The following is a 16,817-nucleotide window of genomic DNA, read 5'->3' as shown; positions in this document are numbered from 1 at the left end:
ATTCATTTAATTTTACAATTCCATTTTGAATATTATGATTTATGAGCACTTCTGTAGTAAAAAGACCTATTACACACCATTCCTGAGAGTGATGAAGTTTTTGGTGGCATCATACTGTCTGCAGTATACCATAGAATATCAGTCTACATTTAATGACATTTCAATATAATGTACTCAACCCTCTTTGTATCTGTAAAAATGAAGGTATTAGTTTAATATTGTGTTATATCTGTGTGAGTGCATTAATGTCACATAGAAATTTTCTTTCTACACACAGTGGTTTACTAAGAAGAAAGGCCTTGTGGTTGGAATGTCATCTGCAGGATTTGGACTTGCCCCATTAATTCTGAACCCAATCCAAACCGAGTTCATTAATCCTCTGAATTTGCCTCCAGATAAATATGGGTAAACTATAGATACATAAGCAAGAGGAAGAATTGTGTATTAGTATTCAAAGATTTTAAAGACCAAAGGCAAGAGTAAAGGTTTAATTAAGATTAACAATTATGATAAATAGAAAAAACAAAAGTGAAATGAATTGATGTGTACTTGGTAAGAATATTGAAGTTTTGACATGCAATTTACAGAACTAAATATAAAATTAATTAGAAATGGTTTGGTTGGTTATTAATAGTAATTTAATAGTAATGTGATAAAATGTTAGGAAATCATGACTGTAATAAGTATTTATCGAGTGATTTGAGTAAGGACAAATATTTAAAGACACTGTTTTAAAGGATAAGCTTGTGTAAGTATGCATGTTTTAAAGGGATGTGTGTTTGCTATAATTTCTTATATATTAATTTTCAGTTCTTAGAATGTACATTGTTTTGTGATTGTATTGTTTATTTTTTAAGGTACTTTACAGATTCAGATCTGTTAGACCAAGTTGTCATCACGTTCCCTCTATTAGGAGGGATTTACTTGGTATTGCAGCTGGTTGCCTGCATTTTCCTGGTTAACCCTCCCATTAAGAAAAATCCTGACATTAATGTAAGTTATATGAAACCTCAGTGGATAAGAATGACTACATTCTATCATATAGTATATTGTTTAAAATTTTTCTGTTTTTATTTTAATAGGATCATTTTAAATGTCTGTTACGATGATGAGTTGTATAATGAAAACTTTAATTTTCTATAGTTATTTCTTAGGTGTTTTCAGTTATTTAATCTTGTCTAAATTTGAGGAATGAAGCTATTAGCAATTTGTTTTTTTAATTAAAGAGAAGTTGATTTAATTGTCTGTTTAAATTAAGTAAATAACTGACAGAACAAATGATTTGCTATCAGTGATACAAGAACTAATAATGTGTAATGTGTTAAAGGTACTAGCAGTTATACAGACTTTATAGGTTAATATCTAATTATTATTATTAAATTCTACTGTTTGAGGAATGGTACAAGAAGGCTGGTATGTAATGATTATTAAATTCTACTGTTTGAGGAATGATTGAATAAGTTAATGGTATTAATTTTGAGCTTGTTAAGAAAAAATTAGAACAAGTGTGTTTACCAGAAGACAATCTTGTCTTACAAATGTTTTGATATTATTTGAATAGGTTACTTGTGTAGATGAGGGTAAAGGTGTAGATATGGTTCATATGGATTTTCAGAAAGCATTTGACCAGATGCCACATAATGTTAGTGAGTGAAAATGTAAGATCTCTGCAAGACATAGTGTCAGTGTAACTGAACTACAGTTTCTAGTGGGAATGAACATGGAGATCCATTTCTCTAGAGAAGATACCAGTCCATTGGTGGTGAAGCCCCGTGTACATTTCATACAACTGGGTAAACTTTAAAAGTAGGTAAAGTGTCTTACTTTAGGACACAACATGGCATTGGCTAACAATTATCTGACCAAAGATTCAAAACACAATCAAAGAGCCATGCTTCTAGATTAAAGGCTTTTCTGTAGGTGTAGGTGATAAGTTGGTTCATTGAATAGCAAACTAGCTGGATGGAAGAAAATTATTATAAAAGTGGGATATCTTGGGGCTTATTGTTGGACCTTTGCTCTTTGTGATTTTCATCTATGATACAGATGAAATAATGGTTAATGAATTATTTAAAGTTGTTGATAAAATTAGGTTTAAATATTGCTGGCTATGAGGAGGAGAGTACTGTTGCTTTACAAAAGGAGTTGGATTAGTTAGTGAGCTGGGAAAATGTTACATAGCTTTGAATGATAGTAAATGCAAAGTAATGCTTGTGTTATCATAATTTCAATTATAAATTTGCTGTGAATAACATTAAGTTTGTTATGGAAGTAAAGGATCTTGGTATTCTGGTCAATCAATTTCATAACCATTCAGGCAATATGCTGTAGGTGTGAAGCAAAACTTTGTCTCTGATTAAATAGAAACAATTTTGTTATCAGATTGTTTATTTCTAGTCTTAACAAAATATTTATTCATAATCAAATTTAGGTTGAGGAAAATGAGCAGAAGTTGAAGATTATTGTAATACAGGAAGATGGAAGTGAGAAGATGAAGGATGATTTAAGTCAAGAAGATGGAAGAAAAGAACTTGAAAACAAGGAAAACAAAGATGCAGGAGAGGACAATTTTTCAGTTATGTTAATGTTTAAAACAAGAGAGTTTTATATTCTCACGTTTACCATGGCTTTATCTTTCCAGAGTATCCTGTTTATGATAGCTATGACCAAGGTAAAGTATGTCTGGGAATATGTTAGTAAACAGTTAAGATAGTAAGGTTACGTCTGCTGTTGTTGAAATAGCCCAGTTAAGATGGTATATTATACATATGGAGAAGCAATATAGAGGAATGGTTGTTTCAACCTTCTTTGGTCATCTTCAGGTTCATGATGATCAAAGAAGGTTGAAACGCTGTTTACCCCTCTACATAGTGCTTTCTACCCATACCAGCTGTTTTTATATATACATATTTTCTCTACAAGTGGATTTTCTCATCATCTCGGATAGTAAGGTTGTCTTTGGCGTTGAAATAATCTGTTACGATAGTGACGTTATGTCTTTAAATAACCATAGTTATGTTTTTATAACTTCATATTGTAATTAAATGTGTTTTGTATCCTCTATTATACCACAAATTTGTTTTTTGTAGAAAATGCACTTGTCTTAGGCCTTAGAATAGTCAAACCTTTAAGTAGAGGCTACTCTTTATGAATATAATATAATGTTTCAGGACAACATGGGACATTTTTGTCTGTTTTAGCTGTTTCCTACTTTAACTAAATTATCTTAAGAGAATGTAAAGCTAGCCCTTATTCATATACTTATGAAGCATTTCTTACACTTACTTATATATGTGTACTGCCTCTACAACATCTGGAGGCAATCCATTCCAAATACAAACCACCCAGATGTCTTAGTTGGAGATGTCTCCTAACCTGCCAAAATGTATACTTAGTGTTAGTTATACTGTTCTCACTGTTCAATATGTAGAAAGATAATGCAACAACACTCAGTTCCTTTACAGTCTAAAACACACCCCTCCATCCTCTCCCATTTCTTCAAGAAAATGCAATGAGATATTTCAGCTTCTCCTCATGTGATAACCCCTTCATTTTGGGAACCCTTCTCTGAAACTTTTTCAACAATTCAATATGTTTCCTGAGGTAAAGAACCTAAAACTGAACACTATATTCTAAATGTGGCCTAACCAGTGACCTATACAATGAAATTATAACTTCAGACTTGTATTCAGTATTTCTGTAGGTACAATCTAAAATTCTATTTGTCTTACCACTATCAACATCACACTGCTTATTATAGTTTGCAAATAATTTATTAACTGTTCCTTCATTGATGTCAATTGCATAGAGCAAAGGTCCTAAGACTGAGATTTGATGTACTCCACTTGTGATGTTTATCCATTCTGACTGAGCTCCATTTGTAACAACGTTCTCCTTTCTTCCATCAAGCCACTCTTCTATCCAGTTCCTTATCTCCCAAACCTATAGAGAATTTTTTTACAAGCTGATTTTATGGCTCCTTGTTAAATGCTTTTTGAAAATCCAGATACACCAAATCGATACCATTACCTTCATTTTTACATAGTATCTTTTGTAAGATTTTTCCATTAATGAAATAACTTTGATTATCTAATGAAGTTCTAAATTTTGTTAAATTACTTTGTAAAATGTTTTAACTCACTTCCCACAACTGATGCAAGACTAACAGGCTTTTAATTACAAGGACAGGTTTTATCACTTCCCTTAACTGTAACTTGTTTGGTTTAGTTTAGTTAAGGCTAAAATTTACCATACTATTAACAGATGTGCTTGTACTGTAATTCTATGACCTAACGTTAGGCCTTTTACTGAACTGTGAAGTTTTTATTATGGTATTCTACAAAATGTATTTCCCTTTCACTTACACCCATTGAACTGAAGTTCATGTGCATTTAGTTAGTAAAGTATGTAACTATTTTCAGGACAGACAAAACTGAGTATTGTTTTGTTATATTGTCTGTTTTTATATTCTGTACTTACCTAAACATTCTCTGGTTTCAGTCATGTTTTAATAGCACATTTGTATGTTTAAGAGTTTTTGTGACAAACTGTCATAACTAGTGCTTTGTTTTGTATAATGTGTATTAAAGAGCATACTTTTGTGTGTGTGTGTGTATAAAATTACCATTATATTATTTTTAAGCTTTTCATTAATAAAGAAGAAATGGTTTGTGTCACTCTTGTTTCAGGCATATGGACAAACCTATATTAAGGATGATTTCTTTTTGTCAGTTGTGACAGCCTTAACTGGTGTTACTAATAGTGTGAGCCAACCTATATGGGGATTACTACTGGACAAAACCTCTTACAAGGTACGCTTGTATTTTTTTACCACCCTCTTAATTAACGCACTGTTTAGGATTGTTTCTTAATATTTCTATTTGTCTGAGAAAATGTTTTATTTTCACAGGTGCTAGATTGAATTCAATGAAGTTTTGGGTGTTTGGAAAATGTTGTTCAGTTTTAAATATACTGAGAAATTATCATGAAATGTAATTTGTCTTTAAATTAAAAAACTTTAATATAGTCTAGGTTTGTGAAGTATCGTAATAAAAAAAAAATTTGAGAAAATATCAATTTCTACAATAGAGGTCAAGTTTAAGGTGGTGACAAGAGTAGTAGTTAACTTCAGGCAAGTTTCCTTTGTCTAGTTGCACCATGTTTGTTCTTTTGTAGTCTGAACATTTGTTAATAACAGTGGTAAACTTTACATATCTAATGTTATGCTCAGTGTAAAGAACTGACCCATCCATACAGAGGACCCAAACAGAAACTAATGGAATTATAATATGGATGGTAATTTTGTTTATTCACGTGTTATTAGTGACCCACTAACTCACAGATAAATTCAATTTAAAAGTAACAATTTAACAAAGAGATGGAGTCTCTTATTTAATTCTATGGCTCAGCTAGTATGTATTAAAATATAACTATCTGTTGTTTCCATTTCAGGATTGTATGGCCAGTGTAAATGCTCTTCTAACTGCATTTATGTTAACCTTCTACGCTACACCATATGGCTACAAGATAATGTTTACAGTTTGGGTTTTAGCAATCGAGTTTGTTATGTCAGCAGTCTTTGTATTGATTCCTGCAGCATGTGCCAAGGTGTATGGGGCAAAGCATTCTGGGACCTCAGTGGGTTTTGTTTTCATTTTTCCAGTGAGTACAGCAGTATTTTGTGATGATGAGAAACCCATTTGAAGTAAAATATATTCTCAAGACAAGTGGTGTGGGTATTAAAACTTTAATATAATGTACAGAATTGTTTCGACCTTCTTAGGTCATCTTCAAGTTAACAAAATTTAGTTTACAACTGACTTGCTGGGCACATGTGTTAAGGTTGAGTGTAAATGGGTATGTGAAATTATTTACACTGTCTTTGCTAAGATGTGCCCAGCAACAGTCAGTTGTTAACTTGAAGATGTCCTAAGAAGGTCGAAACATTGTTCTGTATGCTATATTAGTTTTATTACCCATACCGGTCATCTTCAGAATACAGAAAACAGTATTGTGGATGTTTTACTTTTTTTTTCTTTTATATTATTATTTTATTGAATTTAAGAAAGTTAGTAAGGAAGATACCATTATGAACTAATTTAATGTAACATATTTGAGGCAGCAAGGGTCATATTGGTTCATCTTGACTCTCACAATATCCAAGGGCAATCCATTCCAAAGCCGACAACCTTATTACAAAAGTAAAAACTGTTTTAGCTGAAGAAGACTCCCTAGGTCTACTGTTATGTTAAATATGAAAAAAGATGATACATCAACATTATCAATTCCCTTTACAATCTTAAACACCTCAATCAAATCTTCCTATTGATTCTTCTTTCACTGTATTTGTCAGAAATACTGATGTAGTAGTTTCAGTTAGAAATGTACTTATCCAAATTGAATTAGTGTTAAAATTTGCATACCTTTCCAAGTGAAGGTTGAGGGCTGTAAGCCAGCATATCTGAACTCAACAAATTATATGCAGAAAAGATCTGTACCGTAATACAACAAACACCGTGAAATATTAGTACATTTACAAAATGAACTGTAAAGATGGGTTGTTCATTGTGCCTAATTTAACTTTGGTAGTAGTTGATGACAATTTCAACTTAATACCTGGTACTTTGGTAATAGATGATGAGTATTTCAACCTAACATCCCATACTTTGGTAACAGTTGAGGACTATTTCAACCTAACGTCCGATACTTTGGTAACAGTTGAGGACTATGTTAACTTAATGATTAACATATTAATTTACTTATTGTGATACTTTGGACAATAATGTATTCCTGCCATGATAACATTGATATGCTGCATGGACAGAAGAGAAATGTTTGAATCTATGAACAACTTCAGAACTTTCTGATATGCTGTTGCTATACCTGCCTTGAAGTTGACTGATGTCAGTGTCAGTTATCAGCAACATTATCAGTATGCTGTAATAGTTTAAATGTCTGTTATTACAAAACACTCTATAAGAGGTTATTGGCATATTTTATGGTTTATAATTTTGTTAAAATAATACTATAATTTAATTTACCACTCCTGTAGTTTTGATGTTTAGTTACCTAATTTGTTTGTTTAATGAACTATAAAATTATAATTTGTTTTTGTTCTTGAACATAGATAGATAATTAGTTTGACTTGTTTGTAAACTCTGAGATTTAGTACAAATTTTGTTTTGTATTCCTTCATTTGGCTAAAGTTGGTATTACTGTCTCTCAAGTATGAGATATATTATATTACCTGAGTTTTATTTTGTCTTGTGGTTCATACAGCATCTGATTTTTTATTTTTTCTTCACATGTGAATGTTATTTGTTTTTATTTCAGTCAATGTCTTGTGTTTTGGGAGCTTTAGCAATTCAGTATATTCAAGACAGTTTTGGGTGGTTTGGATCTTTTGGCTTTATTTCGAGTCTTACTTTCATGGGTAAGGACCTTTTATTATGATTAAAATTAGTTGGAATGTGTTTAACATCCACGGGTAAGACCTTTTTATGGATGGCAATTAGATGGCTGTATATATTATATGGTATATGTTTAACATTTACAGGTAAGTACACTAACATTACTTTAGTCAACCCTAAAGACTGTATTAGTCATCTGTATGTCTTGTCTGGTATGTGTTTAACAATTAACATGTACAACTAAGAATGGTAACATTACTTTAGTCAACCCTAGACTGTATTAGTCGTATGTATTTTAAAAATGAACATCTACAACTAAGTTAACTAACATAACTAATACAGTCTGTAATGTTAACTAATCTGTATGTGCCACATGGAATGTGTTTAACATTTATTAAACACCACTAAATTTCCTAATATTACTTTAGTCAACACTAGAGACTCTATTAGTCATCTGTTTGTCTTTTCTTGTATGTTTAGACTCGAACATTCTTGGCTGTCCTAATATTTCTTTGTTATGAAAATGTTAGCTTAGTTTTGAGACTCAAATATTCTTAGTAGTTGTGTAGACACATACTTTCAGGTGCTTAAAGTAGAACACTTATCTTAAGACTTTACATTGTATAAAAGCTGGTAGAAAATCTTCTGACTTCCATTCTTTATATATATTGTGGCTTAGCATACATTCAGTTTAGTAAATGTGTGTTTAGATACTTTTGTTATGTGTGTGGAATGAGGGATGCTCCTGTGAGTTTGGTAAATGTGATTTTTATTCGGGGACTTTTGCATTTCCTAAGAGATATATCTCCTCGCCTCAATCATTTCTCTTTGGTAAGAGAGATGTCTTTAGACTGCTGGGTATGTGTGTAATGGGTTTCTGTCCTATAATTATTTTAACATCTATGTTTATTTCAGTTTAATATATATTTAGAATGTGTTTTAAAGCTTATATCTTTGAAGGTTACATGTTTTGGATTCATCTGAGATGTATCTTTAGTCTCTTTTGTAGAGGATGTTTTATTATACTTGTGAGTTTTGTTTGTTTTACATCTTAGTTCATTTTAGAAATACTTGTTTCTGTTATTACTTAATTGTATAACTAGTGGTTGTAAAATGAATGAGGAGTCATAAATAAAAGAACTTTGTAATATGTTGAGAAAGCTTACTAGTTGAGGTACCATTTTAAATTAAGGCTTATAATAAGTTTCAGTTTAATGTAAATGAATTTAGAATTGGAGAATTGAGATTGGCCACGTGAGAAAATCACAAGACCCTGTTGTTAAATTTTTCACGATACTTCCCTCACCAATAGTATATAAAGTAAATATGTAGATCTTTATATTTGTTACAAAATTTAAAGATTTGTGAAACATGAAGTGACATTCACTTGTGAAGAAGTAATGTAGTTTGATTTTAGTATACAGTGTTGTAGTGCAATAGTTTGATCTCTACTATTCAACAGTGAAAATTTGTCTGTAGGATGAAGTAGTCCCCTATATGACTTATCTTGTGTTTCCATTTCGTGGTGCTTTTTTTTTTATTGTTATTTGAAAAGCTTATTTTTGTGGTTAGTCTCTTTCAAGAATTGACTTTGTCTACCTGTGTAACATATGATGGCTGGTTGAAAAGAGGGCTGGAAGAAACAACTTTTATGACATTCTTTTCTCTTCAGTACATTCTTTACTATATTACACTTCACACATAAATAGGTGAAGGAATATTTTCACTTCTGTAAAAATATGTTTCAGTGTATTTGCGTTTTTTAAAGACCATCCATGTTTTGCATTTATGACAAATCTTACAGAAATTTGATTTAATTACAATCCTGCTACGTAATACATTACTTTTCATAGTTCCTTAATTTTGCATTTTGTGTAGACTCATACAATAATTTGACACACGCACACACTGTATGTATGTGATATCTTTCAGTCCTGTTCACTTTGTACAATAGTCAGTCAGATATTAGTTCCGTGTATATGTTTCTTTGATACAGGTTGTGTACTATTTATATGGTGACTAGCCAGATATTTTTTTTGCTACATCTTGTCATCTCTGATTTTCTATTCGTGCAACAATAGTTTCTACACTTCCATTTATATTATTTATATATTAATATGCACTTACATTTGTATAATTAACTAAAACATTTTTTTCATTATAGCTTTTATAGCGACCCTGTTCTTCCCAGAAAGAGAGAAAGTGAAAAAAGTACAAGGAGAGCTGAGAGAGCCAAAACAGTGATAGTTAGAAATGTCACTTTAGTTTCAATCACTTGTACTAATAACCAAGTGCAAGTTTTCATTAACATTAGCCCGGAGTAGTGAATATGTAACTTTTTATAAACTGTACTGTTGTATGTATAACTACTGCTGCTGAACCTTGTGAAATGTAATTACTGTAAGCTTCCTACGTAATGTGATTGTGAGACAGTTGGAATGATTTTTATGGGCCTAAATTCAATTTCTGAGCTGTGTAAAACTTTTGTCTCATTGTATTGCACAATAGTGAAGATAAGAGTATTAAAAATGTACCCGTGATAGTTGGAACTGTCATAACGTCTATGGTGTGTAGTTGTGTAGTCTAAATTATTGTATATTTATTTTGATGTGCGTTTATTCGTGCATGATGAGACTAGTCGTAAGACAATAGTGACTTCATATAACACAGGATCACCTCAGGCCTAAAGTTTTACTTGTTTTGAAAGTTCTGCTGTTTCAAACTGTTAAGAACATGCAAACAAAAAGCTGTGAGAAATTTGACCCTAAAGCCAACTGCTGTTTTAATGAACATGCAGTATTACACTTTGATTGAAGAAAGTGTATTCATATAGTTACATTCTTTTCAGCTCACCCACTTCCTCAAATCTTGTGTAGTTTTACGTGAAAATTATTACTTGGAGATCACGTGGTAAACGCCACACGTGATCGTGTTATCAGACCTTCACGTGATCGTGTTATCAGACCTTCACGTGATCGTGTTATCAGACCTTCACGTGATCGTGTTATCAGACCTTTACGTGACTAGATCACTCACGTCAACATGTCTATTAGAACTTTTGTTGTCCATCTCTAAACAAAGTTTTATATCCAGTGTTTCTTCTAAATGGATCTTTGTATGGTAGTTAACCTGGTAGTTAATCAGTTTCTTCTAAATGGATCTTTGTATGGTAGTTAACCTGGTAGTTAATCAGTTTATCAGATATCAGAAGGTTGGCAATACTACCTATTTGACAATACTACCTATTTAATGTCAGTTTCTAACAATTCCTAAGATCAACACACTTACCTGCTTTAGATTCGTTGTGTTATCAGAAGGTTGACAATACTACCTACTTAATGACATAATGTTTAAGTGCTATTTACATCGTTTCTAATAAGCGCTGAAACTAAATAGAAGGCCGCATCTTTGTTTGTTAGTGAGTGTAATAAGCTTTCAATGGAACAAACACCATGGTAATTTCTAACCGAGCTTCTAACACTAATAAAATGTAAATCTGTTTATTTATAAAAATTGTTACTTTCTTGATGCATTTGTAAAGAAAAATCTAAACATTTCTCTGAAGAGGTGCTTAGATATTAGTTTACTATGGTCGTGATGAAATATTTTAAAATGTATTCTCAACGTAATTAAAGTTGACGAATAGGCCAGAATAATCAAAACCAGTTAATAGTTATTTAAATTATTTCATTTCAGTTTGTGTTATTATAAACGTATAATTTTACATAAAATATACAATTAGAAAAAAAACTATCTTCACGTTTCTTCATCTCCATACATTTTGAAACATTTCAGAGTAGCGTTCCTTTATAAAACATTAAATTATACCACGTGTCCTTGAAAGGGTTTAGATTAGCGTTCCTTTATAAAACATTAAATTATACCACGTGTCCTTGAGAGGGTTTAGATTAGCGTTCCTTTATAAAACAAATTATACCACGTGTCCTTGAAAGGGTTTAGATTAGCGTTCCTTTATAAAACATTAAATTATACCACGTGTCCTTGAGAGGGTTTAGATTAGCGTTCCTTTATAAAACAAATTATACCACGTGTCCTTGAGAGGGTTTAGATTAGCGTTCCTTTATAAAACATTAAATTATACCACGTGTCCTTGAGAGGGTTTAGTTTAACGTTCCTTTATAAAACATTAAATTATACCACGTGTCCTTCAGAGGGTTCAGATTAGCGTTCCTTTATAAAATATTAAATTATACCACGTGTCCTTGAAAGGGTTTAGATTAGCGTTCCTTTATAAAACATTAAATTATACCACGTGTCCTTGAGAGGGTTTAGATTAGCGTTCCTTTATAAAACATTAAATTATACCACGTGTCCTTGAGAGGGTTTAGATTAGCGTTCCTTTATAAAACAAATTATACCACGTGTCCTTGAGAGGGTTTAGATTAGCGTTCCTTTATAAAACATTAAATTATACCACGTGTCCTTGAGAGGGTTTAGTTTAACGTTCCTTTATAAAACATTAAATTATACCACGTGTCCTTCAGAGGGTTCAGATTAGCGTTCCTTTATAAAATATTAAATTATACCACGTGTCCTTGAAAGGGTTTAGATTAGCGTTCCTTTATAAAACATTAAATTATACCACGTGTCCTTGAGAGGGTTTAGATTAGCGTTCCTTTATAAAACATTAAATTATACCACGTGTCCTTCAGAGGGTTTAGATTAGCCTTCCTTTATAAAACATTAAATTATACCACGTGTCCTTCAGAGGGTTCAGTTTAACGTTCCTTTATAAAACATTAAATTATACCACGTGTCCTTCAGAGGGTTCAGTTTAACGTTCCTTTATAAAACATTAAATTATACCACGTGTCCTTCAGAGGGTTCAGTTTTACATTCCTTTATAAAACATTAAATTATTCCACGTGTCCTTCAGAGGGTTCAGATTAGCGTTCCTTTATAAAACATTAAATTATACCATGTGTCCTTCAGAGGGTTCAGTTTTACGTTCCTTTATAAAACATTGAATTATACCACGTGTCCTTTAGAGGGTTCAGATTAACCTTCCTTTATAAAACATCGAATTATACCACGTGTCCTTCAGAGGGTTCAGATTAGCTTTCCTTTATAAAACATTAAATTATACCACGTGTCCTTCAGAGGGTTCAGATTAGCTTTCCTTTATAAAACATTAAATTATACCACGTGTCCTTTAGAGGGTTCAGATTAACCTTTTTTTATAAACATTAAATTTTAACACGTGTCCTTCAGAGGGTTCAGATTAACTTTCCTTTATAAAACATATTATACCACGTGTCCTTGAGAGGGTTTTAAAAAAGTGAAGAACTGTAATATGTTTAAGAATCAATAGTACATAAAAATCTATAAAACTTGAAGATTTACTTGAATTAAAATATTTTGTGATGAGAATCACTATTTAGAGGAAAAACTGTTTTCATTCGTACAAGTACATTGTGTTTGATTATAACATTCTTAGTTAGCATGCGTTGTGTTAGTTTCTTATGTCGATAATACAGCAATTCTTTATAGTAAGTTTATTACGATGACGTAATACGTTAATCAGAATAATCTGGCTAACTAATGATGAGAAATTATATGTTTTAATAGTGTTATTTGGTTCGTTCAGTACCAACATCTAATACGTTAACCAGTATAATATGGCCAACTAATTATGAGAAATTAGATATTTTGATAGCGTTATTTGGTTCGTTCAGTACCAACATCTAATACGTTAATCAGTATAATATGGGTAACTAATGATGAGAAATTAGATGTTTTAATAGTGTTATTTGGTTCGTTCAGTACCAACATCTAATACGTTAATCAGTATAATATGGCTAACTAATGATAAGGAATTAGATATTTTGATAGTGTTATTTGGCTCGTTCAGCACAAGGATCTTGTACGTTAATATGAAAACTCTGGCAAACTGCTGGTCAGATACTTTAATTATTTGGCTTGTTCAGTACCAGCACCTAATGTGTTAATCAGTTTAGTTTCGCTGACTAATTATGATAAATAAGATATTTTGGTAGTGTTATTTGGCTAGTTCAGTTCGAGAATGTAATACGCTAACCACTATAATGTGGGTCACTAATGATGAGAAATAAGATACTTTAGTAGGTTTAATACAGTGGTGCACAAAGGCCGGCCCGCCAAGTGGCCTGCGATGTCCAACGGAAAAGTCAAACATGGAGAGTTCGCGTCTGCGCGATGATTAAGTGCTATAGAAGAATATGCATTAGATTAGATAATGGATGGTTCCATATTGTGTCGAGCAATAAAGAAAATTTAATAAGCAACTCTCGTTAATGCATAAGTATGTAATCATTGGCGCAATGACGTAATATTCCCGTTAATGATGTCACTTGTTTGGTCCAGTACCTGAAGCTACTACATTAATTAATATAATCTGACTTAGTAATGATGAGAAATAAGATGTTTATTAGTGTCATTTGGCTAGTTCAGTACAAGGATGTAATAATTTAACCAAACTAATGATGACCAGTAACAGTAAATGTCGTAGACTTGATGGTTTAAAATGTTGTGTCAGCAGAAGAACGTCTGCGGTTCGTCCCAGGATACTGTGTTCTCCAGCTATCACACTTTTGTTTTGTAGGCTCTTTGAAATTCTTTGTGGACCTTTCCTGCTAAAATTGTGATAATTAATAACTTTACAATCATAACAAATTAGCTCAGTAGTCAATAGGTGATTAACATTATGATGATAAATGATACAAGAACACAATTACTCAATAAATATTATGTATATGTGACAAGTTTAATAGTGACACTAAACTCGATTATCACTCATGGTTTACCACCAGAAGGAAGGAAAACTTCCAGAAACAGACTCGTGTGTTACTCCATGAGAAATGTATAGTTGTAGAAAAACTCGCATGTTACTGCACAAGGCTGGAATATTTCTAGTAACAGACTCGCGTGCCAGTCGAGAAGGAAAAATTTGTTCTAGAAACTGGCCTACGAGCTAACTCAAAAGAGCAAAATAGTTCCAGACACGCACAAATTTGCCTTTCCACGAGGTGGGAGTAGCTCTAGAAACAGACCCCCGTTCTACTCCACGAGGTGGGAATAGCTCTAGAAACAGAGCTCCGTGCTACTCCACGAGGTGGGAATAGCTCTAAAAACAGACCCCCGTGCTACTCCACGAGGTGGGAATAGCTCTAGAAACAGACCCCCGTGCTACTCCACGAGGTGGGAATAGCTCTAGAAACAGACCCCCGTGCTACTCCACGAGGTGGGAATAGCTCTAGAAACAGACCCCCGTGCTACTCCACTGGGTGGGAATAGCTCTAGAAACAGACCCCCGTGCTACTCCACGAGGTGGGTAATAGCTCTAGAAACAGACCCCGTGCTACTCCACGAGGTGGGAATAGCTCTAGAAACAGACCCCGTGCTACTCCACGAGGTGGGAATAGCTCTAGAAACAGACCCCGTGCTACTCCACGAGGTGGGAATAGCTCTAGAAACAGACCCCGTGCTACTCCACGAGGTGGGAGTAGCTCTAGAAACAGACCCCGTGCTACTCCACGAGGTGGGAGTAGCTCTAGAAACAGACCCCGTGCTACTCCACGAGGTGGGAATAGCTCTAGAAACAGACCCCGTGCTACTCCACGAGGTGGGAATAGCTCTAGAAACAGACCCCGTGCTACTCCACGAGGTGGGAATAGCTCTAGAAACAGACCCCGTGCTACTCCACGAGGTGGGAATAGCTCTAGAAACAGACCCCGTGCTACTCCACGAGGTGGGTAATAGCTCTAGAAACAGACCCCGTGCTACTCCACGAGGTGGGAATAGCTCTAGAAACAGACCCCGTGCTACTCCACGAGGTGGGAATAGCTCTAGAAACAGACCCCGTGCTACTCCACGAGGTGGGAATAGCTCTAGAAACAGACCCCCGTGCTACTCCACGAGGTGGGAGTAGCTCTAGAAACAGACCCCCGTGCTACTCCACGAGGTGGGAGTAGCTCTAGAAACACACCCCCGTGCTACTCCATAAGGAAGGATTAGTTCTATAAAGAGACCCATGAGATAATCCAGAAAAACGCACATTTGCTTGTGGAAATAGTTCTTGAAACAGACCCACGGGCTAACCCACAAGGTGAGAATAGATTTAAAAAGTGAGCTAGGTGTTGTTTCCCAAGGAAGGAATACTACCAGCAACAGACCCATGTGTTATTCTTCAGAGTTGGAACATTTCCAGAAACAAATCTTTGTGCTATTCCAAAAGGTGAGAATTACAACCTAACCTTTAGTTAATTGGCCGAGTATTCATTTTTCTATTTTCGTTCAAGGGTTAAATGTTATGCTAGAGTGAAGGCATTTGCTCTAATCATAGTTTGATAGTCGATATCAAACAACGTCAACTCTGGGGCTACTGTTTAACAAAGGAATGGTGGGGAATGGTTGTTATATTGTAACGCTAGCACACTCATCACGAGAATTTTCTTTTTAAGGCCTTTGGATACGACTGTTTTGGACATCCATGATATATGCAACTTTGCATGAACATATCTGGATAGAGAAATAATATATTTTAGTTTTGTTTTCTTAAGAAAACTATTAAAGTTTGAATGTGTCAGTCGGTACAGTATGGTGTTCGTAACGAACGTTTTAAGTGAACAACATTTAAGTTATCCTATCTTTTTGTGTACGGACAAGAATAAGTTATCCTATCTTTTTGTGTACGGACGGGAATAAGTTATCCTATCTTTTTGTGTACGGACGGGAATTCACAAGTTTTAAATAAAAATGAAATATCGGCACTGAAGATTTTTAAAACACCAAACTTGTAACTATACAGTAATGACCATAACTGTACAAAGATATTGAATTAAAATGTATCTTCCAAATCCATTCATTTTAAACGCTAACATTGGATGTTGTTTGTTTATTAATTAACCCCAAGCATCGTTTGAGTGCAAGTTGAACCTCGGTATACACGTCCGTGTGCGTATGTTATTTATTTTCAGGAGAACAATGCATACGGGTATTTGAAGCGGCTTTATTAACTAGTCACATGGCATCTAGGTTCAGTGAAAGAAGAAAACTGGTTTCACCACTTACATGAACCTAGATGTGGAATATAATTTATTCTCGTGTGTACTATTCCACCACGAAAAGGAGAAAGCAACAACCAGAGAAGATTGCCAATAAATAATAAAGAATGAACGTACGATATGTTTTAAAATAGTGTCTGTTCCTTTTAAGAGAGATGTAACATGGAGAGGTTGTTAATTACGTTAAACAATATAAGAATTCACCTCAAACGATAAAATGAGTATTACAATTCCATCTACATTACACGTTCCACTAGCACATTACAATATTCTTATCAAACTACATGTTTCATTAGCACATAGGTCTGGCATGGCCTAGCGCGTTAAGGCGTGCACTTCGTAATCT

At 33.6% G+C, this 16,817-nt stretch overlaps 1 protein-coding gene across 2 annotated transcripts; it reads left to right on the top strand.

The window, feature by feature from the left end:
• The first annotated feature begins 259 nt into the window (after positions 1-259).
• On the top strand, positions 260-10,970 carry LOC143224651 (apicoplast pyruvate carrier 1-like). 2 transcript variants are annotated; one of them, XM_076452788.1, is made up of 7 exons: positions 261-405; positions 858-993; positions 2,432-2,671; positions 4,689-4,811; positions 5,452-5,661; positions 7,333-7,432; positions 9,574-10,970. In XM_076452788.1, the coding sequence occupies exons 1-7, from the start codon at positions 311-313 to the stop codon at positions 9,651-9,653; spliced, it is 984 nt and encodes a 327-aa protein (XP_076308903.1). In that variant the 5' UTR covers positions 261-310; the 3' UTR covers positions 9,654-10,970. The 2 variants fall into 2 exon arrangements, with proteins under 2 accessions (XP_076308904.1, XP_076308903.1); XM_076452789.1 differs by lacking the exon at positions 7,333-7,432 and having other exon boundaries at positions 260-405.
• The last annotated feature ends 5,847 nt before the right edge of the window (positions 10,971-16,817 follow it).

The sequence above is a fragment of the Tachypleus tridentatus genome, chromosome 9, assembly GCF_004210375.1.
Source record: "Tachypleus tridentatus isolate NWPU-2018 chromosome 9, ASM421037v1, whole genome shotgun sequence".
NCBI lineage: Eukaryota > Metazoa > Arthropoda > Merostomata > Xiphosura > Limulidae > Tachypleus > Tachypleus tridentatus.
This window is presented reverse-complemented; position numbering and strand designations above follow the sequence as displayed.